Source organism: Telmatherina bonti (genome assembly GCF_933228915.1).
Source record: "Telmatherina bonti genome assembly, chromosome: 1".
NCBI classification, from domain to species: domain Eukaryota; kingdom Metazoa; phylum Chordata; class Actinopteri; order Atheriniformes; family Telmatherinidae; genus Telmatherina; species Telmatherina bonti.
Window position 1 is genome coordinate 35,302,468 of NC_136619.1, and position 27,843 is coordinate 35,330,310.

Consider the following 27,843-nt stretch of genomic DNA (forward strand, 5'->3'; position numbering starts at 1 on the left):
CCTGGAGACCAACAGACAAATCTACTGATGAATGAAACATCCAAGGAGGCCTGGTGAGGATGGCAGAGGCCCTGTTTGAACCGACACTTCCTGGTGGGATGACAGAGTGCTCCCCGCTCTGCTCTATGCATTAATTATCAAGCGGTGTCTGGAAGGCACTTTGTCAAAAAGATTGATGAGGGGCGTCAGGGAGAGAACAAATCCGACTTGGCTGGGGTTAGAGAAAGGGCCCCCTCATTCTCGTGGGATGTAATGGTTGAAGCTGTGTGAGAGTTTAGAGTGGCACGAAGGGTCAAATCCAAGATTGGATAGTAAAGATCTGAAGAGGACAAACAGCTTTAAGAACATTTATTATGTACACAGGAACTGTTTTTGGCTACTTTGACTCCTGCATGGATAAAAGGTCGGGAAGCAAATGTGTTCTGAAGTTCAGCCGAGACCAACGTGAAGTTCTGATATGGAGATTTACACTGAGCCAGTAGCACGGTGCTTGCAAAAACAATTTTTATTTTGCAAAAACAACCATAACTTTGGAAGATTCTGTTGATTTGTGGAACTTGTGATGCTGCAGCCTCAGCTGATTTTCACCTTGTTTTGTTTTCCATTGGAAAGTCTTTAGGAATGTTTTTTTTTTTTTTAATGGCGAGGGGGAACTCATAAACACTGCCTCAGTTTGCATAAGGACCTTTAAAAACATTGCAGAAGAAATGTGCTGTTTTTGGTGGAACAGAATGATCCTGTTCCAAGCATTGTGTCTTTGTGAATTAGAAACTTCTTGAGAAATTCATCCTTTCTTTTAGTTGATTTTCTAAAATAAATAATAAAAAAAACTTTCTGGACTTCTCAGACATATTTTGTGAAATATAAAAACTGGAACGATTGACATTTTTATAAACTGGATGATGAGTATAGGAGCCAGTTGTTTGACTGTTGCTGCTACGGGGGCGCTGTATTGTTACCTGGGCAGGTGATGTGTATATGTAAATCCGGGAAAGATGTCACTGGGTCATCACATGTTTGGCAAAGGGATTACCACAAAGATACTATTATGAACGATCAAAGGAATAAATGATGACTGAACCTGCAAGGAAGACAATCAGAGTGGAAAGTCAATTATTATAGACCGTGTACGTACGGCGAAGTGGAGCGTCACGCAAGCTCAGTAGCTTAGTATAGATTTGGCTCTTTCAATGAGTTTAAAGTAACCTGAAAAATAAAACACGCACACACGCTATTTTGGACCTTCATATTAATAAAATAGGGTTACTTAATCCTGAAAAGACTTTCAAGCTCAGCATAAGAATTCCTGATCAGCTGGAAAAATTAAGAGAAATTTACAGAATATTAATTTATTTCCAGTAAACTATAAAGTTATGTGTCTGATGGGAAACTATGTGGTATTTCACAGCCATTACAAGAGAACAAACTCAGAGAAGTATGTGTAGAAGTCTGTAAATGTGCATCTGTGGTTGTTGAGATGGACGGGAGGGGTGGGGGGGGGGGGGGGGGGGGGGGGGGGTTGGTCTGTGGTGTTGGATCATTACACACAGGGAGGAGAGAGGGAGGATGGGAGGGAGCACAGAAGAGAGATGGACGGACGGAGAGAAAGAGCCTGAGGAAAGGCAGCCGGGGAGACAGAGGGCAGGAGGCGTCGGCCGACACATTCACAAACCTTGCAAGAAAAATGCCGAATTTTACAGGTTCTTGGAAAATGAAAAGCAGCGAGAATTTCGACGAGTTGCTCAAAGCTTTGGGTGAGGCGTTTCACTTTTTTCCCACTCATATGACGGTGTGTTGTGTTATTAATGCCTGTGAGGTATTTATCTGCACTGTTTACAACAGTTCAAGTACATAAATTAAATCTAAATGAAGGTTTTTATTTGACATGGATGCTGATGTTAACTGGAATGAACAAAAGGTTGAACTTTTTTAAGCATCGCAGCCGAGGTGAGAACTTTGATTAAATCCAAAACGACATGCAATAGAGTCAGTCTTTCACTCGAAACAGCAGGTTCTGATGGGCGGAAATAGCTTTTCATTAAGTACTTCTGCAGGAGACGGATTCCTCCCTGAAACAATTCCAGTACGAGACAATGATCTCATCTTTTTGCACTCCACAAGCCCTATCAATAAAAAAAAGGAAACAGACTAAAGCACTCACTCATCTGATTGTTTGCACAGTAACTGTAGAACAGCGGCTTAATAGTTTTTCCACTCATTTTGGAGAAAAAAATTGATCACAACCAACAGGAGAGTTAAACAAACGGCATCAACCTTCTTCCCTCTCATCACCTTGTCTCGGCGCCATTCGCATTTCTAACATCTGCTGATAACAGCCTCTCCTACAGCTGCTGGAAGAGTCTATGTTTTATAGAGGCCCTATACAGCACAACTCTGCCTGAAACTGACCTCCTCAGCTTAACACGTTCTGGGTTGGAGTTATGAAATCAGATTTGACACCTTCCTGGCGCCAAAGCCAGGTGAAAAAAAAATGCAGAATGACACACCTCTGTGTCAAACAACGAAAGGAAAACTGACAGGTGCAACTGTAAGATCATGTCTGAGAAACATGTGTTTTAGGAAAATCCTGCGCTTTCCTTCTGATCTAACACTTCCACTGTAAGCTGACAGGGAGCCGTGTGTGTCTGATCCCAGGTGTGAACGCCATGTTGAGGAAGGTTGCCGTGGCAGCTGCGTCCAAGCCCCATGTGGAGATAAAACAAAACGGCGACCAATTCTACATAAAGACATTCACCACGGTCCGCACCACGGAGATCAACTTCCTCATTGGTGAGGAGTTTAACGAGGAGACGGTGGATGGAAGAAAGTGTAAGGTAACTGACTGAACCACTGGGGTGTGCACATGTCTAAAACTTTATATGTAAAATGTTTTGTGGCATTTCTCACCTCCCTAAATGGGAACAGATGAACATTTAGAGAGGATTGAATAACTAGCAGCAAGAATCAGCATCTGTATGCATCACCATGCACAAACGTGGATCTCAGACGTGACTCAGCTCTGTTAACAGAAACAAAAAGCCCAATAACTTCTGGAAAAATATGGCAATAGTTTTAAAGATAAAGGCAATAATTAAACGTCAAACTACGTTTCAGGTCAAACTAAGTGGATAAATATAAGCCTTATTACTGAATCGTTGCTGTTGTGCAGAGTCTGGCAACGTGGGAGACGGAAAACAAGATCTACTGCAAACAGACTCTGATGAGTGGGAACGGACCCAAGACCTTCTGGAGCAGAGAACTCAAAGGGGAAGAACTCATACTGGTGAGTGTTCAAGTTTACTGCAATCAGAGATTTGGTGACAGATAAGGGTGTTGCACGCAACTGTAGACTCACAATGGAGAGTTTAAAACCTCTTTGTTTGCTTCTACATAATCAATTCTCAATTACTCATCCCCTCGGATGGATTCTCCACATAATGATGGAACTCTCAACAGATGTTTGGATGTTTTGCAAAGTGGGATGAAGTGTCAGATTCACAGAACATTCAGTGTTTCCATGGTTCCATCTGCCAGTAACCAAAAAAACAACAAAAAAAAACAAGGTCACCCAAAGCAACAGCCTGGATGGTGTTGAAAACAACTGCAAAAATAAAATTCTTGGCAAAGTTTTGAAGAGAAAACTGATTCCTCCTTCATATCTACAACAGCCACACAGCCTGCCGAGGCTCAGCCGTCTCATTACAGAAATACTATGTGACTCGGTGGCAAAATCCACCTGCCTGCACCTCTTAACCTCGTAAATCACAACATGTGTCTCGCAAGTTTAGTCTGCGTGAAAATCAAGGTTTAAAAATGACACAGTGAAGTCTAACGAGGTGTTATGATACAGACTAAACCTTAGGTGGGAACTGGAAACTGTGACTTCCATGAGTCTCCGCTGAGTGCCAAGAAACCGTCTCATTATTCCCACAAGCTTGTGATTAGTGATCATTAACACAGCTGCGGTAATTTTTCAATTGGCAAAAGAAAGAAAGGTTCCCCCTCAAATGTGAATGTTTTGAGATTATTCATACAGACTGCTCTATATGTGCACTTTTAGCACAATCACATGCAGTTTAATGGTTACAGGCTGTTTTTCCCAGGAGCTAAAAGACCGATTCAGTCTCGGATCTGTTGTATTTCCACTTAAGTCTGAGTTACAATACAAATTATGCAAATGAAGCATGAACAGATGGTTGCTGTTCCCCATCAATGCTAGTCCGAGTCTGGACACAGCCAAGTTGAGCCTACAGTAAAAACCAGGAAGTCCCCATCAGCTTTAAATGCTAGAAAAATCTTCCCTTGTTAGACTTTCTGTGCTTTAGAGAACGGCCGCTGTGAAACACGTTTTCTTATCACTATCAATAAAAGTTAGAGTTTGAAAGTTGTGACTACAGACAGGAACATCCGTGCTTGTGGTTTTTGATAAAAAAGAGAGAAATCTCTGCTGTAAACCTGTAAACATCTGGTCTGGGTTTACTGGCCAGCTGGACAAAAAGAAAAAAAAAAAGCTATGTCCAGTTTGGTTTGGATGAATGTCTCTTTACTGTGACGCGCCTCGGCAGAGCGGGAACCAGGAGAACATGAGGGAGGGGTTAGTGTTTGAATCGAATGCAGGTTTTAAAACATGAAACAAAGCTTTGAGCTTTCCAAAATCTGGTTTTGTTCAAGATGAGGGAGTGTATATCTGTTCATGTTGGAGTGACAGACTGTAAGCCGATAGGCACGTGGGAATGAGACGTGAAGGGAAAAAAGAAAAGAAAAAGAAGCAGGCTTTCTCAAATTTTACACCACTGAGGAGGAAGGGAGAGGTCAGCGAGATCCCCTAAACCTCAAGCTGTTTAGATGACCTGAGAGAATATCTGTAGTAGAGGAGGACATTTCTACAAGGCAAAACTAACAGCATGACTGATTTCTTTTTTTTTTTTTATAATAATAATGATTATAAAAAAAAGAAAAACAAACAAAAAAAAATCAGAAATAACTTTTTTTTTTTAAATTTCTTTTTCTTTGCTACAAAAGCCTTAAATCCTGACAAAGCATCACATCTGAAGAAACCAAGTCAATTAACTGACATTAAAAAGAGAAGCTGTCAGATTTGTGGTCTGAAGATAGTTCACAAGATAAGTTTAACTAATTTAGAAGAAAAAAAAAAAGACAACATTAAAAGACATGCTGAGAGTACAAATCCCCGCATGGTAAACCTGCCACTGTGAGGTAAACCCATCTCACCTTCACACAACCTCCCTTGTGATTTCTCCTCGTCTGTTTTTGGATGGAGATTATAGCAATGCTAGACAGATTCACTGTCAGACGACAGGTATTATAACTGTGTCCGTTGATGAAGCTCAAACAAACTTCAAAGTGCTTTGCCGCTGAATAAATGAACTGGAACGGGAAAAGAAATGTGTCTCGACAAGCTAAAGGGGGGGGGGGGGGGGGGGGGGGGGGGCATGAGTACTTTCAGACATTTTAGGTTACACTTTAATTTTTCATCCCTTTAAATAACTGCTGCAGCAAAACCAGCAGGAAACTGAGCCAACTGGGAGTTAAACCAATACTCTAACAGTGCTTTGAGTTCTGTGTCAGATTCTTTAGGCCTCTGCTCAACAGTAGAAACATCTTAATGAAATGAGTATTTTTCTCTTTCTGACTTCCAGAGTAATAGTACAGGGAGATTTGACAAGATTTGTAAATATAAATATGTGTGTTACTGGTGAAGAATACATGAAGACGGCACATAGAATAAAGGAAAAAAAACTTCAGGTTTGCCTAAAAGAAAAAGAAAAACCGCTTTCAGGATTAACATGAATATCTCTTTGGAACAATGCAGCTGTAGCTTTAAATCGACACCAAGTCATAGTAAAATCTGTAAGCATCATCTCTGCAAAGGCCAAACCCAAAAAACAGTAAAGCAGAATATAATTATGGAGAGATTTTTGTTGCTCTGTGCCTAAACCTTAGGTTTTAAAGGGTGAATACTGTAAGGCAAGACAGAATTACTTAACATTTTGTAATATTAAGAGTTGCAGTTAGTAGAATTAGATCCAAACTAACCTTTACTCAAATGAACTCTTGCCTTTCTATCAGCTGTAACTTTAAATTCAGCAAATTAACCAAAGCAAAACTAAAACATCACAGATTTAGTTGAGGAGCTTAAAACTCTGTTCTACAAAAGCCTACGGCTTTTAAAACCAGAGGGAATAAAAAGACAAGATGGATTTGCAGCTTCCAGACGACACCACGCGGCGACTTGCTGCACTCGGCGTCGTCTAAACTGGCTGGATTATAACGACCATTCATTCAGTAGGTCTCCAGTAAAAACAGTAAGAGGATAAATGCCTGGGAACTTCGTGCACTCACTTTACATTTCAAGTCAACAACTATTGATTTTGAAAGACAAATGCAGTCCTGCATTATTTACTTCATGATGAGCCAGGTGAAACTGTGTGGCTGTGATGGTGCCTGGGGTCCAGCTCTATGCCTTCATTGATCATGCTGATGAGTTGTAACAATGGACCCCGGTGTTACCCCCCCCATGTTAATGTATCCCGCAGCATCTCCCCATTTGCCAGATGGAGTCATCACAGCTTTATTATTCACAGTTCCTGTCCGTTTCCCTCCTCCTGCCACACAACATCGCTCGAGATAATGATCAAGTGTGGGGCTGCAGTTTACGCTTTTCACCATGCCCACTAGGACTCCCACAAATCTTTGGGCTTGGTGACACAAACTCCTCTTCCAGTCAATCCCCCTAATTTTGTTTGGGACAACACAAACTCTACAAATGTGAAAGGAGACCCACTGAACTGGACTGAATCTGAATAAGGTGTTGGGTGTTAGGTTAGGTTAGGCTAAAAGGCATCTGAAAGTTCCAGGAAAAAAATCTAAAACATAAATTTCAGCGAGAAATCCAGTTTCCTTGTTGGTGTCAGAGGGGCACCAAACAGGTAGGAGGGCATTTAATAAAGGCTTTGGAACAAACAGTGTAAAGTATTTCCTCAACAATATGAACATTTCTCTGATTTCTGTCCACTTCCAAAACCATTAAACACACACACACACACACGCAAAAAAACCCCACAAACAAACACATATTTAATAAAGACAGAACATGTCAACAAGATGTAACAGCGGATTAACTGTGATTTCCTCCCCTCATATTTCGTTTCAGATCTTCGGAGCTGATGACGTGATGTGCACACGGGTCTACGTACGAGAATAGCTGGAAACCACGTCTTTGCAAACAAAATCTTCCTGCAGCAGCAAACCTGTCGAAATTTTCCTTAACATGTCGGAAAATCTGATAGTCACAATTTTATTCTAATTTTGTTTTTTGTTATTTGTACAGAACTACAAATGCACCATTAGTACAAAGATCAAAACAAAACAGACTAATAAAAGAAAGAAGTGAGTTTGTGTCTACTCAAAGGATAGTTTAATGTCAAACACCATACTAACACCCATGTACAAGATTGTAAAAGTCAAGAGAAGTGACACATTAAACTGGGTACAAACAATGTTTGTATGTACAATCAGCTCCTCCAGCACTTCCTGTGTTTACTCTATATTAAAACAGGTAAATATAAAAATAAAAACCCAAATATTAAACTGCTTAGATTGTCTGCAGATGGTTGCGTCACTGATGTTAAACTTCAGTAGAGCTGGAAAAAAATGGAGATTTTATGCGGCAGCTCCTTAATCTGCATATTTCTGTTTGCTTCCATTCGACTCGTGTTACATTACGTTCAGGCATGAAATTTGTTAATGAACTCACAGTCAGTGTGAACAAGACTCTTGCTCCTGTGAGCTGTCCAGCATCTAGTCTGATGGATTTCTATCTTCCATTTACTCTTACATACAATATATAAAAGGGCCAATTCCAACTTTATTAAAACTACATTAAGGAAAAAGGCCATTTAAAAAAAGGTTCTTTGTTTACATCCCTCTCTTAGGGGCATACGACATTCACATTTGTATTCTGCCACGAATACAAACTCGTAGCTTTGAGAAACTGCCACTGATGAAATTATTGCTAATTTTTCTTGACACAGTACACAAGTTTATTTATTTTCAATCTGTTCTCCATTAAAATTTAGTACTGCTCGTGTTCAGCTCATGAGTGATGCGTGGAAATGTCAGCGAACCTGTCAAACAGACTCTAATCACTTAGCAAGATTTAAATACCAGAAAAGTTGAAAGTACTCTTTAAGACATCAGTACTCTGAAAAAGAGAAACTGTCATTTCATAAGGAAAAAAGTATAGTTGCTGAGCTACATTCGGTTCATCTTCAAACCACATGTGGTTACTGATGCCTGGTGACTAAAGGTTGAAATGCACAGAAAGGGTCCAGAAACACAGAAGATGAGCAACTTTCTTACTAAAATAAAGACTTAAAGGACAAGACCATAAATTAAAAACAGTCTTCCTTTGGTTAAATAAATAAAAAAAAAAAAAAAAGGTAAAACTTCCTTTGTCTTAGTAAAATTCTTTGCAACCTCTAACTAATGACTGACACTGTATGTGTTAAGGAACGCTACACATCAATGGCACCCCATGAAGGAAAAACAAATCTAGATATGAACATATTTACAAAGTGTTTGGGCAGTTATAAATTATTGTAGTCAATACACATAGCTGGCATTGTACTAATGCCAAGTATCTACCAAGCAGTCGCAGAACAAGTAGCATACATAGTAATGTATGTATAGTGCACTAATGCACCTTTACTAACAACAGGGAAAACATTCAAAGGCTATACAAGTTTACAGCTGGAAGCCGCATTAAGATCCATGTCCAAGTACATAGATTCAAAAACAGGTACTTGTTCTTGTTGCCTAGAAAGAAAAACTGAGGTTGCTTTGTTTTGATTTTCTTTAAAACGATGAGTTTTAATTCTAAAAACAAAACAAAAAAAGGCTCAGGCTTTTGAGTTTTATGATCATCTGAAGCACGGTTTTCTTGTTTTAGGTGTGAATTGCTCTACAGAGAGGAGGAGTTTGTCTATACATTTCCAATATGGGCATCAACACATGCAACACTTCAGCTTTGCATCTTTTGAAGGATCTGCAGAGAAAGATCGGTTCTTCAGTCATATCTGAAAAGTGACAAATTTCCACCCCCTTAAAATCGTGGATGAAAAACCTAAAATATTTTGGCAACTGAGTCGAGTAAACGCAACGTTGGAAGATTCACCTCTTGCAGTTGACCAGAGCTACTGTGTCCTATACTTCACCCGGTACTTGTTAATGTTGAGATAATGGAGAATCTCTGGACAGCAGCAGGTGGTGCAGGGCAACAGTCCCTCTTGTCCATCTCCCATCAGCCATTTGTGGTTGTCGGCAGCCATTTCGCTTGTGACATGCGTCTCGGCCCAGGTGTCCAGCCAGGCATGAAAACGTCTGTGCAGGCGTGTGTGCACTTGCTGGTGGGACTGAAAGAGGCATGATAGAAAACGAAAATTAGAGAAATGACGGGATATCTTCAGTCTTTTACCTCTTGTGACTAAAGAGGCAGAAAAGCTGTGAGTATTTTGAATAGGACAGTCTCTAAGTGGTATCATGGCCTTCAGGTTCATTTCAAACATGTATAATGATTACAATGAGGCAAAAAACAAAAGAAAAAAAACAACCCTGAAACAAAACTATTAGAAAACCTGAGTGTGTATAAAATATGTTTCCAAAAAAACACAACTCCTGCAGGCAGGAGCATTTTTGCCTTTTTCTTTTCCAAGTGACAGGTTAAAAAAAATCCCACATGGATAAATGTTGTATACTGTAGCCTTGAGTAGATCATATATTATATACATACTTCACATGTAAATGAAGCCATAATGTACATCATTTTTAAACCCAACTTGAAGCATATTTTCTCATACAATACTGCATTTAAAAAACATGAGGTTCAATTAGTTCAGGACTAAAGTCTTGCAAAATAGTTTGCTTAAAGTTAGCATGTTAATATATTGCATGATGTTTTGCCGTTTCTGAGCAGTCTCCAGTGTTAAACAGCAAGTAAAAAAGGAGCAAATATGGATATTTGTCTGATAACTAGGGTGTATTCAATTACAATATATTTAAGTACACAAGGACAAGAAAGGACAACAAATGCCCTGACTGGTTTACCGTTGGTGAAAATGTGTCACAGCTCCACACACAGACTGGTGCAATGATGGTTTAACAACTGCAGAAATTAGCTTAAAAAATTATTCTTTTGGTCAGTGCAGTGTGGTGGCTGTGAGAGCAACAGCACCGTGTTAAAAAGCTGTTTAACATAAAGTAATGCAGGAGTAATTCATTAAAGCACTTCTCAGTGGGGGAGATGAGAATCCCTACGGGGGAAACACCTAAAACCTGCAGGATAGTAGGAGGATGCCTATGTATTCACACTAAACTCTAGTTGCACTGTAGTGAAGAAGAGGAACCGTAAGTGACTAAAACAGCCTGAATGATTATAAAGCTGATAATCTCAGGAATGCCCAGGATAGGGGACATCTATTTAGCCTGTGTGATGAAGTGGGCAAAGGACCCCACACACCTGGGCCGCTCTCACTTCCCCACCCGCCCATCAGGCAGAATGAGGGCTCACAGGGCACTTGGGCTGATTTTGTCCCAATTCGATTTAGATCTTTTGGGTGTCGATTCGATTCGAAACTCACTATTCTTCAATATTGCTGATTTTTGTAGATTAAATACAAAAAAAAAAAAAAAAATCATATTTAAGTCTTTTTTTTTTGCTCGTCATTTTACTTGATTTCAATCAGGAAAAAAACAACACAGTAGCCAGACCATAATTCTGCTGCTATAATGCCCAAGAAGACAAGTAAAAAGATCAATAAAATCAATAAAAAATTACATCAATTTTTATAACGGATTATTTTTATTTATTTGAAATAAAAATAAATCGATTTTCAACAACAACAACAACAACGACAAAATTTTTTTAAAAAAAATCAATTTTAAAATTGTGAAGCAAAAAAAAATCCTGATATAGGATTTTTCGATTAGATTTTCCCACCCCTATAGGGCGAACACCCAGACCGGCTCAGAAACAGCTACTTTCCCCATGCAGAGGGCAGGCTGTTGGATAAACCACTCTACAAGTGGGTAGACGTGTAACAGAAGGCAGTAAAATATTGTTTCTGTTGCCTTATCTGTAAACTATACAACTGTATGTATGTCTGTCTGGTAGAAATATAACTCAAAAAGTAACAGAAAATCTCAGAAAGGGAATAAGGAACAAGCAGTTAGATGTTGCCGGTGATCTAGATCAGTCTGGATCCAGAGTTTTTTTTTTTTTTTTTTTTTTTTTTAAAAGGAGTCTTTACAATTGAGAGATAGGGATAATTTTGCTCTTACCGTTTCTAACTCAACAGACAATGTCCAGAAACCCCCCTCATCCCCAGGAAATAGCCTACTTTCATTCAAACTCAAATTCTCATCTGCCATTGTATCAGCCAATCATAAATTGTTCCCTTCCAAAAAAAACAAAAAAACAAACCCCACAAGGTTCTCTAAAGTCCCATTTCGGCAAAGTTTGGCAACATTTGCCTCTTAAATCGATGCACCATATGCCTGAAATATCTTCCTGTACTCACCTGATGAGCTCGCGTGAGCGCTGTGTGTCTGTACATGTAGTCCTCTGACTTGCAGACGTACACCATCTTGTAGGAGTTCAGCTTGAACATGCACTCCATCTTCAGCTCACTGTTGCCGTCGTGTGATTTGTCCGAGGAGCCCTTTGTAATTCTCTCCTGTTGCAGCTGCTCCCACCCTCTCTGGCACTTTCTTATCCGTCTCAAATTCCTGAAGGGCCAAAAGAAGTTTGTAGCCATGAGCAAAACTAAATGATCCTCGGAAAAACAACAAACTTGAACTAATTACTTTAAGCATCAAGAGTGTCCATCATATTTACAATGATATTTTTAACTGGATTTGTTGAACTCTAAAGCCTAAGGGTTATGGTCAGTCAGGATTAAAATGGCAAAAAGCAAACTTCAGAAAAATATTGACAAATCTGAGATTACTGTCCCCTGAAAAGATTATTTTCAAAACCCATGCATTTAAACTCACCAAGTAACAGGGACAACTGTTACGTTGTCAAATCATTCATGGTATTTGTGGATCTATAAAAGCAGCAGAGGCAGCAGTTGGAATATTTTGGTACTTTTTTTTTGTTGCACAGCCACATTGTCCAGACCTAAATCACTGGCAAATCATTTTTTTTTTTTTTTTTTGACTGATCCCGATTTTGTGCAGATAACACACAAGAAATTATTCACCCCACTTGAATGAAAGTTTTAAATGTGTACTTACCACAACGGCATGACAGTGAGGCCAATTTCAAGCAAAATCTGTTGTGGAGAACATTTCTGCCTGACCAGATACTAATTCAAAATGTGAGCTGAGAATACGTGGATGTGTCACCAACAATGCACTCATGACCATGGAGATGAGGACCCAACACAACTGCACAAGAAACTGCTGGAATTTCACAGCCACTTAAGACTTATGTAATAAGCAGTCCATTTTTTTAACCTCTCATGCTGCTGATTGCTCAGAGATTTGATGAAAAAATAAATAAATAGAAAGCATATTCAGATACCAGATTTATGCAATAAGTTAAAAAAAAAAGAAAAGGGACAGTTTTAAAATGAAAGTATCTTGGAATGGTAATGGTAATGGACAGTCATTTTAGAAAAAAACAAAACAAAACAAGGAAGCATTAAAATTCATAAACATACAAGTTTCGTGATCTAAGATAAAGCAGACAAGGCCACGACTTCATGCACAGCTCTTAGCTGTCAGGAAAGAAAAACACCGACATGTGAAAATACAATTTAGACAATAATTTTATTTACAAACCCTAGACCTCTGTACAAGTGTGCAGATAATGTGCTTTGACCAAGGTTTTAAAAAAGATCAAATAAAAATAACAGAAGGGGGAGGAACCTCTGTGCACTTGTCTCAGTCGAAGCGGTGGAAAAAAAAGATTCTCACTAGCAACAAAAAGTTGCACTGTTTCCACTGAAAATGATCACAAACATAATACAGAGTATAACAAACGTAAACAAATGGACACTTGAACATTTAAAGTTGCAAACAGTGATTAAGTCACTTTAAATATCTTAGATCTTAATACAATCACAAAGGGCATGACAAGGTACAAAAGGAAAGCATGACTTCGCTGTCCTTTTTAAATATAGTCTCTCAGGTCCTAAACAAGATCTTCAGTCTCTTAAACTCAGGTCAAAGGGATTTAAGACAAAACAAAATAACAAAAAGGTGAAACTTGTTTGTTTTGCTTTTGTTTGTTCATTCAGTGACCTTTGTTTTTTGTTACACAATGAAAAAGAAAAAAAGATCCCCATTTAAATGTCATTAAAAGTAAATCATCAAAACCACGATTCCTTTCAGCAAAGGTAAAAGTTCTACATTCACAATCAAGCCAAAACCATCTTTAAAAAACTTTTACTAATAATAAATTAAATTCCTATTAAAACAAGAACTGAATCAATGAATAAATAAATGCAATTTTAAAAAGACAACCATGTAAAGTGCAATCTTCACAAGAGTCAGAGGTCAGAAACTGAAATATCTTCACTGTTAATGAAACTCTTAAGAGTTTATGGGGCATTCATGCCCTGCGTGTACTTCAATGTGACTGTTTAATAACCTCCTAAAACATTATTAAAATCTATCCGCCGCTAATGTTTTCCACACTTGGGTTGTAAATGTGAGATGTATTTGGCAGCTGGTTTAGCTTGTCAACAGTAAAGTGGCCTCAGAACACAACGTAAAGTGTGCAGACAGAGGGGGAGACATGGCTGGAGTCTCACCTGGGAAGGAACACGGGCTTCTGGGCCAAATGCTCACGTAGCTCAGGGGAAGCAGAATCCGAGTTTAGGTACCTCCCCACATAGTCGGACCACCTCTGTAAGGACAGACGGAAAATTAATAAACATATAATAAAAAAAATATTTTATTGTAAAACACTGATTTGATTCGTACAGAGCACTATAAAATGAAATGTTACTATGTCCTTTACACACATCTTTGGACTGCGTATTAACCCTTAAAACTTTAATCACTGTGTCTCTCTCTCTTGGTATACCAGGTAATTGTGCAGAGACAAATGTTCAGTGATTAGATTAGTTCATTTTTTAACACCTACATTTTTCTGTAATTAACGTTGTGAAGTTCCATCCCTAATGGCCGTGCTGCTCCGCCTGTTTTTTGTTTTAGTAAAAATGAATGTAGACCTTCAACCTTTTTAGGCACAGTGAACACACAGACATTGCTTTTTCCAGGAAAGGATCAGCTATCAGATTAGGAGGCAAAAACTATATGAAATGAAAGCATCAAAAGATATAGCACCATAAAGCCAAAAAGATAAAACAAAACAAATAAAAACAACACAAAACAGTAAGTATGACTTTATATAAACATAATTCAACATTTATTAAGCCATGTCTCATTCTCCCAGGTCTACGCTTTTAGGAAAAAAATGTATTAGCACTGAAACAAACACAAACCAGAACAATTTACATAGTTAAATTTATTTATGCTGATATTCAAATACTATCCCCACAAAACAAACTCTTTGGCTGCTTCTCACTGAATGTTACTGTCAATCTAATTAATTAAAATTTGACAATAAGTGATGCCATTTCTTTTCTAATTACACAAATGTGATAAATAATTATACTATCATTGATCACTATCTGTCGATTTATCATTTAGAGCATGGATCTCACACTCTGGTCTTCAAGGTCCACTGTCCTGCAGAGTTTTGATGTTTCTCTGCTGCAACACACCCAACTCAAATTATTGGATCACTTGTAGATTAGTGCAGTGCTTGTACAGAGATCCAAATAATTTCCATCAGGTCTGTGGCAGCAGGGACACGTCTAACACCTGCAGGATAGTGAGGACTAGGATTGGGGATCTCTGGTATAGTGTTCTGGATAAAACAATACATTTTATGGATAGATTGTCAATCCCCTGTATTGCATTTAAATCTGTGAAAAACTTTGATTCTACTTTACTCCAAGGAGGTACACACTACTGGTCCTAAGAAATTGACCATACACACAGTAGTGCTTAGGGGAGCCAGTGATTTTGCAGCTTTAAATATGAAAGCAGACATATTTTCTGTAGGTCAGTAATCATTACTGGTATTTCCCCCTGGGGATGAATAAAGTATCTATCTATCTATCTATCTATCTATATAAAAGGCTAACCATTAAGTCTGTATCATTTTAATCCGTTTCCACAAGAATGAAACAGTAAGAGATGCAACAAACAAGTACATTTCTCAAGTTAGTAATTAGCTTCTAAAATCGTCAGTGGCCAAAAACAGACTCACTGGTTTTAGACTATACTGATCAATAACAATCCTGGGTGGAGAAAAACAATCTTACATTTATCCTGTGAAAAAATACAACTTTGTAATATTTGCTAAGTTAGTGTTTTAGGTGCATTTGCATATTTCTTACTTCTGCATCAGCTGGTTCATCAGAGTTCTCCTCTTCTGTATCCAGCAGCTCCACTGCAACACTGACAGACCCCTGGCTCTTTATAAACATAACCTGAGAAAAACAAAAGCAATCAGGATGACAATGATGACAGCAGACAAGGTGCTCAGAGAAGGTCATTCTGTTGGGCAATTATTTCATTTACAGTATTTATGGCCCTTGGTACCTTGAAGCAGTTCTCATCCGACATGAGGTGCTCTGCTTTGCGCTGGTAAGCTCCTTCTGCGGTGGCCCTTGATGTTTGCGTAGACAGTGATCCCCCTGTGGCTTTATTGCCACTTTCACTCAGGTACGTGTCCATTACACGTGCACATACATCATCAGTAACAAGGTGCTGAAGCTGTAAAAGCAGTTTGTTTATTACGCAACATGTGATCATATTGGCATAGACAATAAGCGACAGTCGCACAAAAGCTTTTTTTTTTTTTTTAAATTCTCAGAGTAATGAAAACATCATCTGGAACAGAGTCAATGCTGGATTTGAACTGAACTACATTCAAAACAGAAGAGCTCATCAGCTTTTTTTTTTTTTTTTTTTTTTGCAACACGAGTCTTATGATAAAATCTGAAACAAACTGACCTGCCGGACAATGCTCTGTATTAGTTTGTCCATGGTGAAGGCAACGTAGGCATGGATAGTAAACATTTCCCTCAGGGAGTCCTCGTACTGAGCCGGCTCCATGTTCCCATCCAGAAGATTCCGCACCATTTCCAGAAACACAGAATAATAGTCCTCCACATCAACATCCACTGCAAAAAAAGAAAAAAGGGTTCAAGTTTGAGTTATACAACTAGTAATCGCAACACAACTCCCACAGCTTTAACGTTAGGGAAGATTTGACAGAATTTATAACCACCTGCCATTTTATAATTGATCCTTCTGCCACATATTCTGTTTTTATTAGTATCAGAAAGACAATAATCCTACTTCGCCTTTATTAAACGCAGTAGGCAGGGACGGAGGTGTACTGGCCTACTAAACTGTTAAGTCTCCTTCTCTGATATTTGGCCAGTATTACAACCTCCTGATCATCAGGATGAACCAACCTCTTCATTATCACAACAGTGGTGGAAAAACACACAATTACTTGTATTTTCTTCAGTTAACTTTCTAAATAATGTGTTTTGATTGTATCTCTTTTTTTTCCTGTGATGGACTGCCAATCTCTCCAGGGTGTACCCTGCCTCTTGCTTGCTACTTGCTGGGATAGGCTCCAGTTTTCCCACAACCCTGAATTGGACTAAGTGGTATAGAAATAAATAAATTTTTCTTGCTTATGTCATACAAAGAGTAGAATCAACTGTAATCGATTAGACTTATTTACCTATTTTAACAAATGTGCATAATGATATGACAGGTGAGAATACAGAGAGAATTAAAAAAAACAAAACCTTCTCACTTACTTGGCTCCTTCATTTTCAACTGGATTGCTGGATTTTCATTTTTCTCCTTTTTGAGCCCCAAAACATCTTTTTCCCACTCTCGTTCGCGGGCGTCCTCCTCGATCTGCTTCTCAGCTTGCCCATAAATTCGCAGCAAACGAGAGCAGAGGATGTGGTGCAGACGAAGGAAGACATACCAGTAGTTGTTCACGAAGAACAAGTTATACGGATCGTCCATGCCCCGCAGCTTCTGAGCTGCTGTGCTATTAAAGAGGAGCTTGGACTTTGTGGGACTGGTGCCTGGCAGCCCGTTGTGCTTCTTGGGGCCATCTTGATTGATCTCTACATCTTCTTCCTCCTCTTCTTCCTCATCTTCCAGGTCAGACAGCTCTCCCCGTTGTGAAAACAGAAGGTCTGGGATGAAGTGGTGGATTATTTGTTTGATTTTGAACTTGTCTTCTTTCTGGATGCCCACTTGTCTTTTAACGTGGTGGATGATGAGAGCAGCAGCATCCTCCAGGATCTGGCTATCATCATAGGTCAGGGTCATGTGTGGGCCGCTGGGTAGGGACGTGGCAGTTTCCTCTGAGGCATGCTCTTGGCGCTACACATTACAGAAAAGAAGACACGTGTCTGATAAAGATAAATCAGGAAAATTTGGCTTCTTTTACAATCAGTCTTTTACAAACATTTTGACAAAGACAGGTTTCCTTACATCATCATATAACATCTCAATCTCATTCAGCAAAGTCTTGGAGCGCAACACTTTGGTGTCATTCTGCTTAAAATTTATGCCTTGATGGTCGAGTGACTTCAGGTAATACTTTTCATTCTGCTCCCTCCAGATCTTGTTGAAGCCTCTCTGGGCTTCTCTCCACTCCTCCTCCTTTATCTTCAATCTGAAACAGAAACAAAACAGTAGTCTATGTAATGACAAATAGTGCTAAAAGCTGACTCGAGGCGGTTAGGAAAGTGGAAAATCAGTGTTACCTTTTCAGCACAATGGGGACAGATACAGCAGGGTTTCTCTTGAGTCCATCGATGATGTCATGGGCTTTGTCTCCGTATATCCTCTGGATGGCTTTGCGGTGGATGACCTCAGAAGAGCCGCCCATTGTGTTGTCCAGTTTAAATCGCAGTTGCTCCTCAGCTGACATGCGAGAAAGCTTTCTTTGCACTGTCTCCAGGGCTCGTATTGTGGCAAGGTTGGTTTCCAATACAACATCCAGCTACATGGGAGACAGTGAAATGATTAACTACAGTTCATTTATGTTGGACTAAGTGTCAGTTTTTTTTTTTAATGTCTAAATGTGAAGGGGCGGCTGTGGCTCCCAACTGGAAAGTTGGGAGATCAATTCCAGGCTATCCCAATGTGCTGAAGTGCCCTTGGACAAGACACAAGACACCCCCCGATGTGCCAGTCGGGGCATGATTGTGTTTGTAAGTCAAAATCATTAGCTAAATGACCGTTTAAAAGAAAGCTTCATGTGATCTATGGCCTTTGTAGGAGGTGGAACATTAAAATAAATGCTACATATTTTGTATATGATGGGGCTGGAGATTCCTCACCTCAAAGCGCTCATCCTCGCATCTGTAAATGTGCTCCTCGTATTGGTTCTTCTTGGAGCTTACAAATGTGGAATCCTCAGACCATGATGGAAATGATACCCATGTGTCATTCAAAACCTGCAACAGGACATTCGATTCAATACAAATTTCCAGCTATTGAAAGAAAAACTAAAGTGCCCTTTATGTTAACGCAACATTAATAGTCAATGAGCACAATACATCTTCATTTAATGAGACAACTGCCTTGTTGATATAAATTATATTGCTAATGTAACATAGTCATTGTTAAAGATAAAATACATGTTATGCTAACCTCTCTGCAGAGTGGCGTTCTTCCGGTGCACTTGGGCTGCTGGTAGCTTTTCGGGAGTGCTCTGTAGCTGGACCCCAGCCTCTTGCAGGAAGCATAGTCAATCTCCATGGCAATACCTTCTGTAGAACGCTCTTTAGGTAAACTCTCAGCATGGCTTGATTCTCCATGACTGGACTCTCGGTAGCCCAAGAAGTTTTTAAACCATGTGAAGAGCTCTGGGAATTTTCTGTCAATCATGCCACAATACATTAAAAGTAAAGTGTGTGGTTAGAGTGGACGTAGGTAAACCACATGGTGTTATATTGTGCATCTCAACAGTCATAAACTTACCCAAGAAACGGGATAACTAATTGGACCAGCTCAGTGCGAGAGATTACTTCCTGGTTGAAGATGTGTAGACACCTCAGGAAGTTGTCGTATGCTTCCGAGCTCTGAAGAGCCTTTTTCACCTGTTTCAGAGAAAAAACAAAAAAATCAATTAATTTTACCATAAAATTATTCTTTATATTTTATCTTTTAGATTATTTATGCTCTTAATACCAGTGTGGAACGCAGAAATACTGACCTTTTCAAAGAACATGGTTTCAGTGCTGGTGCTGAGCTTACTGACTTCAGTCATGCCATGGTCCCTTCCCATGATTTTAGGTTTCTTCTGCACAGATGTAAAGAAATCACAAAGGTTTGATTGTTGCGAGCCAGTCAACAAATGCTTCACTTTTATTTAAACTAAGAAATAAGAGTATTGATTGAGTTTTACAATTATTCTGAAGGAAATCTGCTGCAGATATTTCAGGTATGCATGCACATGGAGTTTATGCAAATTCCTTTACCGGTAGCATAAAAAAAGAATAATATATGTAGAGTCAGCATGTAAAAAACTGAATACCCTGACAGGTGGCGTAGCCCCCACTCCAGCAGGTCTCCTGATTGGCAGGCCATTTTGACTCAGCCTCTGTTTGTTGTTCAGTAAGGGTCTCTTTACTGTGACACGATGATCATTATTGACAGACTCTGCTCTGTCTGGTGTGGTCTTACCCAGCAGCTGAAATAGATGATGCACACAACAGGCAAAATACTGATGAGGGAACTTCATTAATATGTGATACTGTGTGAAAGTAACAAAGGAATTAGCTAGTTACAACTGTCTCTAATAAATTTATATGTAAATAGATTTCATATGCCAGCAGTGCCAAAAACAGTAAAAAAACATTGACATTTGACATAACATCTCAACAAAATCATATGACTTATTATTGCTTTGTTTTAAAGGGCACAGAGGAAGTTTAATTGAACAAGCCTACAAAAGATACCAAAGTAGTTAAAATGGGGTTTTAAACTACAGGTACACTCCCATTAGCCAATTAAAACCTCTCCCATTGTTTTTCAGTTCCCCAAGTGTAAAAAAAAAACACCCATGTTTATGCAATTAAATTAAAGACATGCAACCCCCCCCCCCAATCCTTTACCAAGACAGAGTTGAGTGAAGCCCAGCTGACATGTATTCAGAGACTCACCAAGGAGCTGTTTGCATCGGGTAGGAATTGTCCAAACTCTGAAAGCAGATCCTCTTGGTTCTTGAAAAGTCTTGCTACTTGAGTGTAGACCTCCTGCTCGGTCAGCGCTGGTGTGTAATTACCGCCAGCCTCTTTAGCATTTCTTTGTTCCTTCTGAAATATTTCAATTAGAATAAATCAGTTGGCGTTTCAATTTTTTTCTATATCGATAATAAATTTAAAAAAGTGTTATGCTGAATGACAAAGAGCTGCATTTACTGTAACGCTGTTTACATGTTTGAATTTTCTTACCTGGTATGTGTGTAAGATTTCCAGGAAGGCTTTGTAGATGTCTGGCTGACCCTGGAAGCGGTTTTTGATCTTGTTGACATAATTTATAGCATGGTTGAACTCCACTGGCTGGTTGTTTTGGATAGGTGGCCCACTGGATGGCGTGCTGCTGACAGGAGTGTGAGACTGAGCTGAGGGTGAGCGTGGTGATGCGTACGATGGGATGGATGGATTGGGTTGGGTGGTAGGCGTATGGGCCGGAGACTGAACAGGCTGTTGAGAGGGAGAAACAGGGAACAAGCATTTTGTAAAATTAAGTCTGAAAAAGGGAATTGAGCTTATGACATTCAGCAAAGATATTCTACCTTGCTGGTTTTGTTTGGAGCTGGCTGTGTGGTGATGGATGGGGTGGTTGTAGTGTGCGGGCCAGGCTGTGGCAGACTCTGGTGCTGGTGGTGGTTTGACGGTTGGCTAGATGCCCCATTTGCCGCTATATTTTGTACAGAGATGCCATGCGGAGTGATGTAGTGAATCTGACCTGGTGTCGTCACATTCACTAGATCATTGGTTTGGACCTCAATCTTGTATCCGGGTGGCAAGAAGGTGTTAAAACCCATAATCAGGTCTGGATGGCCCTTAAAGAGCTGGGACACGCGGTTGATGACTCCAGGAGTGTCAATGCTGTAGAAAGATATTAGTATCTGAGTATTTACATTAAAAAAAAAAACAAAAAAGGATAGGCAAAGATTTTTTTACATATTGTGGAAACAGGCGATTAAAAACTGAACCCACCTTTGTGATTTAAACTCTTTCATAATATCAAGGAAATCATTATAAACTTGTGGTTGATTTCCAAACTGCAGTTTCACTTGATCAAGATAGGACAGGGCATCTTCAACCTACAAAGTAAAGAGAGGAAACTGACTGAACGCCATAACCCCAACATTGCTGTCACCACTAGAAACAAATTAACGCATAAAAGCTGCTTTCTGCTGCCACTGCTCTGTCAAACATTCTGCTCTTGCTAGCTCAGCGACTGGGAAGAAATAAATTCATACCTTCAGTCGCTGAAACTGCTGCTGCTGTCCTTGGGTTGAAGTCATGGGTGCAGGTGGATGTACATGACTTTGAACAACTGCAGGCCCCTGTGACTGAACAGCGAGACTGTGAGCGTGGGGACCAACATGAGGAGCAGTGGTATTGTGTCCATGCCCACTGGTGCTTTGTGGTACTGTGGGCACCTAGTAAAAGAAAAAACAACAAAACTTAAAAGATTATAGAAGAAGTTTAAAAAAAACAAAAAAAAACCAAACAAAAACTCATGTCCTCTGTGGTGTTACAGAAGACCAAAATGCTACAATTATAGTTAATAAAATTACTCTTGCAGCCATCATTACCTGGTAGCCCTGGGGGAGAGAATACTGAATGCCAGTTGAGGGCTGCATATTCTCCGTGGCTGCCTCTATCACTGTAGGGGCCGGGGCAATCGCCCGATGCTGGATGGTTTCTGCAATACCTTGAACTGGGTGGTGGCGTGATTGCTGTTGCTGGGGCACAAATATTGGTTCCTGATCCTCTACACGTCTATTCATTGTAGATACATACTCAAAGCTGAATAGAAAAAAACACAGGGCAATATCACAAACAAAATTACACAGACTCCAATAGTTCACAGAAAGAAATGGATGAGTTGGCTATTTGTAGTACTGCTTGATTAGTGTGATCAAAATTCACTGCAAACAATGGCGACATTATCATAACAACAACGGTTATGATTATATTTTAGTGGGCCTGTCAGAGAAGCCCAGATGCATGTTTCAAGCAAATTGGGAATGTCCAAGTGAAGCTTGCATTGAGACTCGTATTGTTTTTTTCCTCCCTAATATCACGTGACCAAGGACAGACAAAGCCATGTTTCTTTAAAACCCTGTGACCACTTCTTTGATTGATATGAGTTGCTGAAAGTGTTGGGGGGAAATACAGTAAATGTCTGCATGAACTGTGGCAATGTCAAGGATCATTGCAGGTAACTGATTGACAGCACTGCCTCTAAAAGGGAGCCACTAAAAAAAAACAAACACAAAAACAAAACAAAAAAAAAAACAAAGGACACCAGCAGTTTTGGAGAATTTGTATATTTCTCAAAAATTAATACAAAGGCTATAAACAAAACTTTAGTAATACAGTTGATTAATTTAATATGATTGATTAATATACCAGGAACGATATAGTGATATTTTAACGATATACCAGTCAGCACAGAGCCCTTTGATCTGGCTTTACAATACTTAACATGGGGATTCTGACATAACACATGCATCATTATGTGTACAGATCCATTGGTATGTAATCAATGTGTAATATATCACATGACAGCTGTAGGCTACATAAAATAACCAGCAGATGGCAGTACTCTCAAATGAGCTGTTGAATGGGGCTTCAAGTAATGACATTTTTGCAGAACCAACTTGCTAGAAATACTCGATATATTCATGAGGCTTCATTACACCATCTAAAAGTATTATACAGAGTTTCAAAAGGGGCCCAAATGGGGTCAAGTGCATGCAATATGACCACAATGAGAAAAGAAATTTTTTTAAAAACTGTGCAACATCAGTTGCTGAATAATCAAATACTATAATATAAACTACAACCACGACTACTAATGTGTTAAAATGCATTTTGGGGAAAAAATAAAAATATACAATTGACAATATCTGAATGATAAAATATTAAATATCTTTGTAACGGCTGACCATTCAAAAATGCTTGGTGCAGAATCTGCCATGCTAAAAATAATAATACATATAATATTTTAGAGCACCTTACAGGAAATCTAATGTCACTTTACAATTTAAAATAAACAATTCAATGTAATGAAAACATAATACAAAGTAAAATAAAGAAGTCTTAATGCAAGGTAAAATTAAAAAGTAAAATGGAACAGTTAAAATGCAGTAAAAATACAGCAGGTTATGCAGATGAATTGAAGGAGGTTCAAAGTTGTCTGCAAGTCTGAACTGGTTAGTTTAGAGACGAGACTGAAATGCAAATAAAGAGCTGAACAACTTTTACTTAGCATTCAGAAAATCATAGAGCCACTGGGATACTAATAGGAATTAAATTGAGAGACCTTAGCAAAAGAAAAACAAAAACAAAAAAACAACCATAACCATTTAAGGAAATTCTTGGCTATGTGATTGGTGACAACAGCATGGTTATATAGAAATTAGGCTATTTAAATTTTTTAAATAATAAATAGCCAAAAAAAAAAAAAAAGTAATTACACAACAAAAAAAGATTTCCATCAACACAAAACAAAGATGCCTTCTAAAGACTGCCCCACGACGTCCATGTTGTTACGCTGAGTAGACGTCAATGTTGGTTAGGGACCGTCATTCAATAGGCTTAGAGATGCACTATAGTTGGTACAACGAAGTAGGAGATGTGATAATCACTAGAGTCACAGTATACATTTAACCCACGAATGCTGTGTTGTAACTATACAACAAATCTAGCATTTCTGTCTTCAATTTTTCTCGGCATGTCTTTTGCAGGCATTTGGTACCAGTACAGGACAAGAGGTGGCAATTCCTGGTCCAGAAAGTAAAAGTCCTGTCCAGCAGCTGTTCCGACCAGTCACCAAACGACTGTTAATGAAAACAACGCTCTAAATGTACTGGTAGATTCAAAAACATGGCAGGACTTTTACTGTCTGGACCAGGAATTGCCACCTCTGTATTAGTGGGGGTGGGAAAATTGAATCGATAAATCGGAAATCTGGATTTTTTTCTTCACAATTTTAAAATCAATTTTTTTGTTTTAAAAAAAAAAAAAAAAAAAGAATTGATTTTTTTTTTGTTTAAAAATAGATTTTTTTTTCAAATAAATAAAATTAATGCACTATAAAATTTTTGTCATTTTTATTGTTTTTATTTATCTTTTTACTTGTCTTCTTGGGCATTATAGCAGCATAATGATGGTCTGGCTACTGTGTTGTTTTTCCTCATTGAAATGAAGAAAAATGACTAACAAAAATAAACTTTTATACATTTTTGTTTTAAATCTACAAAAATCAGCAATATTAGAGAATTGTGAGAATCGCAATTTAAACAGAATCGGCACCCAAAAAATCAGAATAAAATAGAATCAGGACAAAAGCATAATGCCACAGCCCTAATATATATATATGTGTATATATATGTGTGTGTGTGTTTTTTTTTATACTAATGTTCAAAACAGCTAGTTTTGGTCACATTTATTTTATATATATATATATATATATATATATATATATATATATATATATATATATATATATATATATATATATATTCATATCATGCTAAATCCAAAATCTGTCTGATCCAAGTTTACGATGCAATTTACCACATCGGTAAAAGTACCTTTACCAATGTGTTGCTCTCACACCCCTAATTTTTAGTGTCCTAAGAAAATGTCAAATCAATATTAAACAGTTACATAACACCTTGCGGCGTTTATCCTATGATAGGCAGCAGTCTCACATATTTAGAGAAAGAGGCATATTCGTGACGATCCCTAAGCAAACGTCATAGCATTAGGTCTGGGAAGGGGAGCCATTGTGCTTCACTGCCCTACACCACCACCGTCGTGTCTGTCGACAATCTCGCTTCGATTATTCTCTGGTTATATGCGAAGCAAATACGACAGATAGCAAGGATTGATAAATTAGTGAAGTCTCGCTAAAAAGGGGGAAAAAACGTCCGAAAAGCTATCTGCCAGTAACATATTTAAAGGCACGTAGGCGCTGTCTTTCCCTCTCGCTCGCTGTAGCCCCGCCTCCTCCCCTCCCCCTCTGGGCTAAATACCGAGCTATCGGTTGTCGGTGAGCTGACCGCTTTTCGCTAGCCTGATGGCTGACGTTGACTCTGGTCCTGCTGTTAAAGTTATGTGGCAATCAGATTTTGCACGTTAAACTTTGTCTATATGTTTGCAGGCAGAGACAAGCAGTGAGTATCAGTTTGTCACTGTGAAGTTATCGCTAAAGGTCCACGGTGAACCGGACACTGCTAAGTTAAAACATCAGACCAGCTTCACTGACATGACCCTTGCTGGGTAGAAGACATCGAAATGAAAATAGCCCGACACAACAAGGCAAACTGATTGTTATGAAATATGTAGCTTCCTGCACAAAACGGTAGTTCAAAATATTTTATCTTATTAGTTCTGCCCACGTTAAGCAGTTAGCTCAGGAAGAAAGCTAGCGAGCTAACATGCTAACCTTTACGTCGCATAAACGTCAAATTAAGCGACAAGTTTAACGGAATTATTTAGTTTCTATTGACAATATTTTCATAGAAAATCAGAGCCAATAAATACAATCTAACAGGACAAGAACAAACTAACAATAAATGACCAGTTTTCAGGTCAGTCTGGTTATCATTTTCCTGTCTGCTAAGTCGTGGCTGTTAGCCTCGCTGACTGACGACTAGCTTGACTTTGTCGATGCTACAAGCTAACGTAGCCGCGACGGAAATGTTTGCTGCAAGCAGAAAATAAATCAAAATGTTTTAGTCATGACAGACGGACGACTATCGTTTGATCACTGCCATGTTTAGCGGGCAAGGTTATGCAGTAACTTGCTACATTAGCACAACAACCAGCCCAACCATTACTTCAGGGTCTCCCGGCTAGCTTGCTAGCAGTAGTTTAACTTACCTCGAGCGGCTGCCAGCAGCAACAACTTGACACACAAGTGCAACTAATCCCTTTCAGCAGACCGCTACTCCTACATCCACCTAATCGTGACAAAAAAGCCAAGTTTTAAGATGTGAAAATGTTAAAAATGAAATAGTCTATAGTGAGTACGTCGCTAACAACAGTATGTATGAAGCGGTGTTCCTGAACATAGAGGCGTGTCCATCGTGAAGGCGGGCAAGTCTCCTCCCAGTCTGAACTGGGATTGGTCAGATCTCCCAGATGAAAACAAATACAGCAAAGGCAAAGAGCCAGTATCTTTGGCTTGGATATAGTTTATGGTCATATCAAGTGCAAGGCTATCTCTCTCTGTCGGCACTGTAGACATGGACCGATTAAGAGACAACGGGAACCTTACCTGAAGTATGGTGTGTGAGTGTGTAGATGGTTGGGGCAAGCAACCAATTGAAAAACACACAGGGGACCAAAGAACGATGAAGGAGAAATGCAACAATACTGCAAAAATAGAGTTTTTTTAGTGTACAAAAAGCACTTGAAATACTTCTTTAATGTAATCTCGTGATAGTTACATACATTTTCGCAGAGTCTATATAATAATAATAATAATAATAATAATAATAATAATACATTTTTATTAAGAACAGAATCAAGTCTGTAAAAGAACACACAGAAGACAAGACACATAAACTCATAAAAAATCAACAAGAGCTAACATACTTTTCAATTTAATTCAATTCTATATTAAATGCAGCAATTATATTTAGCATACTCCTGAAATATCAAAAATATTTATTATTATGGTATGTTATTAAAATTTACTCACACTTATCTCTTACCATACCTATGGACATGAATCCAAGTAAACCTGAAAGAATAAAAATAATGCAGCTTTGAATAGTGAGACATGATTATCTAATTAATTTTATTAAATGATGGTCAAGTTTTTCATTTGATAAGTAAGATCATTAAAAAAAAACTTCAAAGTTTTCTGTTTTCTGTAGTATTTATGGATTTGACCAATTGTTCTTACAGCTACCACTATCATATTTCCTGGTGATTTTATCTAGAAACTCACCTAGAAAAGAGGACTGTTTGTCCAGATCCTCAAACTCTGTAAAAAGAAAATAAAAATAAATAAAATTATACAGGTGGATTGTGTCCATGCGCAAACTCTTTTTCGTTATGCATTTCTTTGATAATTTGTCTTCATTTTGCTGTTTTACATCCTTTTAACAATTAATTGTCTGAAATTTTATATTTAATGTCTAAAAATGACCGTCATAATGGTCATTTGTTTTGGATCCGAATCACTTCCATATCCAAGCATCCACTTCTGATGGCAGAAATCGTCCTTCACTACTGTTAAAACTTTAGAAGTTTTAAAACTTTTTCTTGTATTTACTAATGCAAATCTGCACTGTTTGGTGGCATGTAGATTCATCAATCGTACGTTTTATCTCTAGATATTTACTATTTTCTCAAACAAGAGGTTTACTGAAGCAGATGAAACTGGTAAACAAGTCTTTATTTTTATATCTACAATTTTGGATTTGGCACT

At 38.6% G+C, this 27,843-nt stretch overlaps 2 protein-coding genes across 3 annotated transcripts; one reads left to right on the top strand and one right to left on the bottom strand.

The window, feature by feature from the left end:
* The first annotated feature begins 1,600 nt into the window (after positions 1-1,600).
* Positions 1,601-8,301, top strand: LOC306756837 (cellular retinoic acid-binding protein 1). The gene is made up of 4 exons (XM_079241718.1): positions 1,601-1,754; positions 2,656-2,834; positions 3,170-3,283; positions 7,175-8,301. The coding sequence occupies exons 1-4, from the start codon at positions 1,685-1,687 to the stop codon at positions 7,223-7,225; spliced, it is 414 nt and encodes a 137-aa protein (XP_079097844.1). The 5' UTR covers positions 1,601-1,684; the 3' UTR covers positions 7,226-8,301.
* Positions 8,302-8,506: 205 nt separating this feature from the next.
* LOC306756822 (paired amphipathic helix protein Sin3a-like) lies at positions 8,507-26,456 on the bottom strand. Of its 2 annotated transcripts, XM_079241699.1 has the most exons (22): positions 26,286-26,456; positions 21,983-22,196; positions 21,644-21,826; positions 21,378-21,484; positions 20,951-21,266; positions 20,607-20,858; positions 20,316-20,468; positions 19,688-19,843; positions 19,367-19,453; positions 19,132-19,250; positions 18,802-19,027; positions 18,489-18,605; positions 17,910-18,148; positions 17,635-17,818; positions 16,941-17,523; positions 16,117-16,286; positions 15,703-15,876; positions 15,498-15,590; positions 13,839-13,933; positions 11,598-11,805; positions 9,197-9,434; positions 8,507-9,098 (listed from the first exon to the last, which is right to left on the bottom strand). In XM_079241699.1, the coding sequence occupies exons 2-21, from the start codon at positions 22,175-22,177 to the stop codon at positions 9,216-9,218; spliced, it is 3,876 nt and encodes a 1,291-aa protein (XP_079097825.1). In that variant the 5' UTR covers positions 22,178-22,196; positions 26,286-26,456; the 3' UTR covers positions 8,507-9,098; positions 9,197-9,215. The 2 variants fall into 2 exon arrangements, with proteins under 2 accessions (XP_079097825.1, XP_079097824.1); XM_079241698.1 differs by having other exon boundaries at positions 8,507-9,434.
* Positions 26,457-27,843: the final 1,387 nt, after the last annotated feature.

What these genes read in the sequence shown, in the direction of transcription:
- LOC306756837 (XM_079241718.1), top strand. Translation starts at nt 1,685, where the DNA reads ATGCCGAATTTTACAGGTTCTTGGAAAATGAAAAGCAGCGAGAATTTC. An exon ending in CGAGTTGCTCAAAGCTTTGG is followed by an intron (nt 1,755 to 2,655) that starts GTGAGGCGTTTC and finishes GTCTGATCCCAG; the next exon opens with GTGTGAACGCCATGTTGAGG. An exon ending in TGGATGGAAGAAAGTGTAAG is followed by an intron (nt 2,835 to 3,169) that starts GTAACTGACTGA and finishes GCTGTTGTGCAG; the next exon opens with AGTCTGGCAACGTGGGAGAC.
- LOC306756822 (XM_079241699.1), bottom strand. Translation starts at nt 22,177, where the DNA reads ATGAATAGACGTGTAGAGGATCAGGAACCAATATTTGTGCCCCAGCAA. An exon ending in CCGATGCAAACAGCTCCTTG is followed by an intron (nt 19,844 to 20,315) that starts GTGAGTCTCTGA and finishes CATCTATTTCAG; the next exon opens with CTGCTGGGTAAGACCACACC. An exon ending in AAACCATGTTCTTTGAAAAG is followed by an intron (nt 19,251 to 19,366) that starts GTCAGTATTTCT and finishes TCTCTGAAACAG; the next exon opens with GTGAAAAAGGCTCTTCAGAG.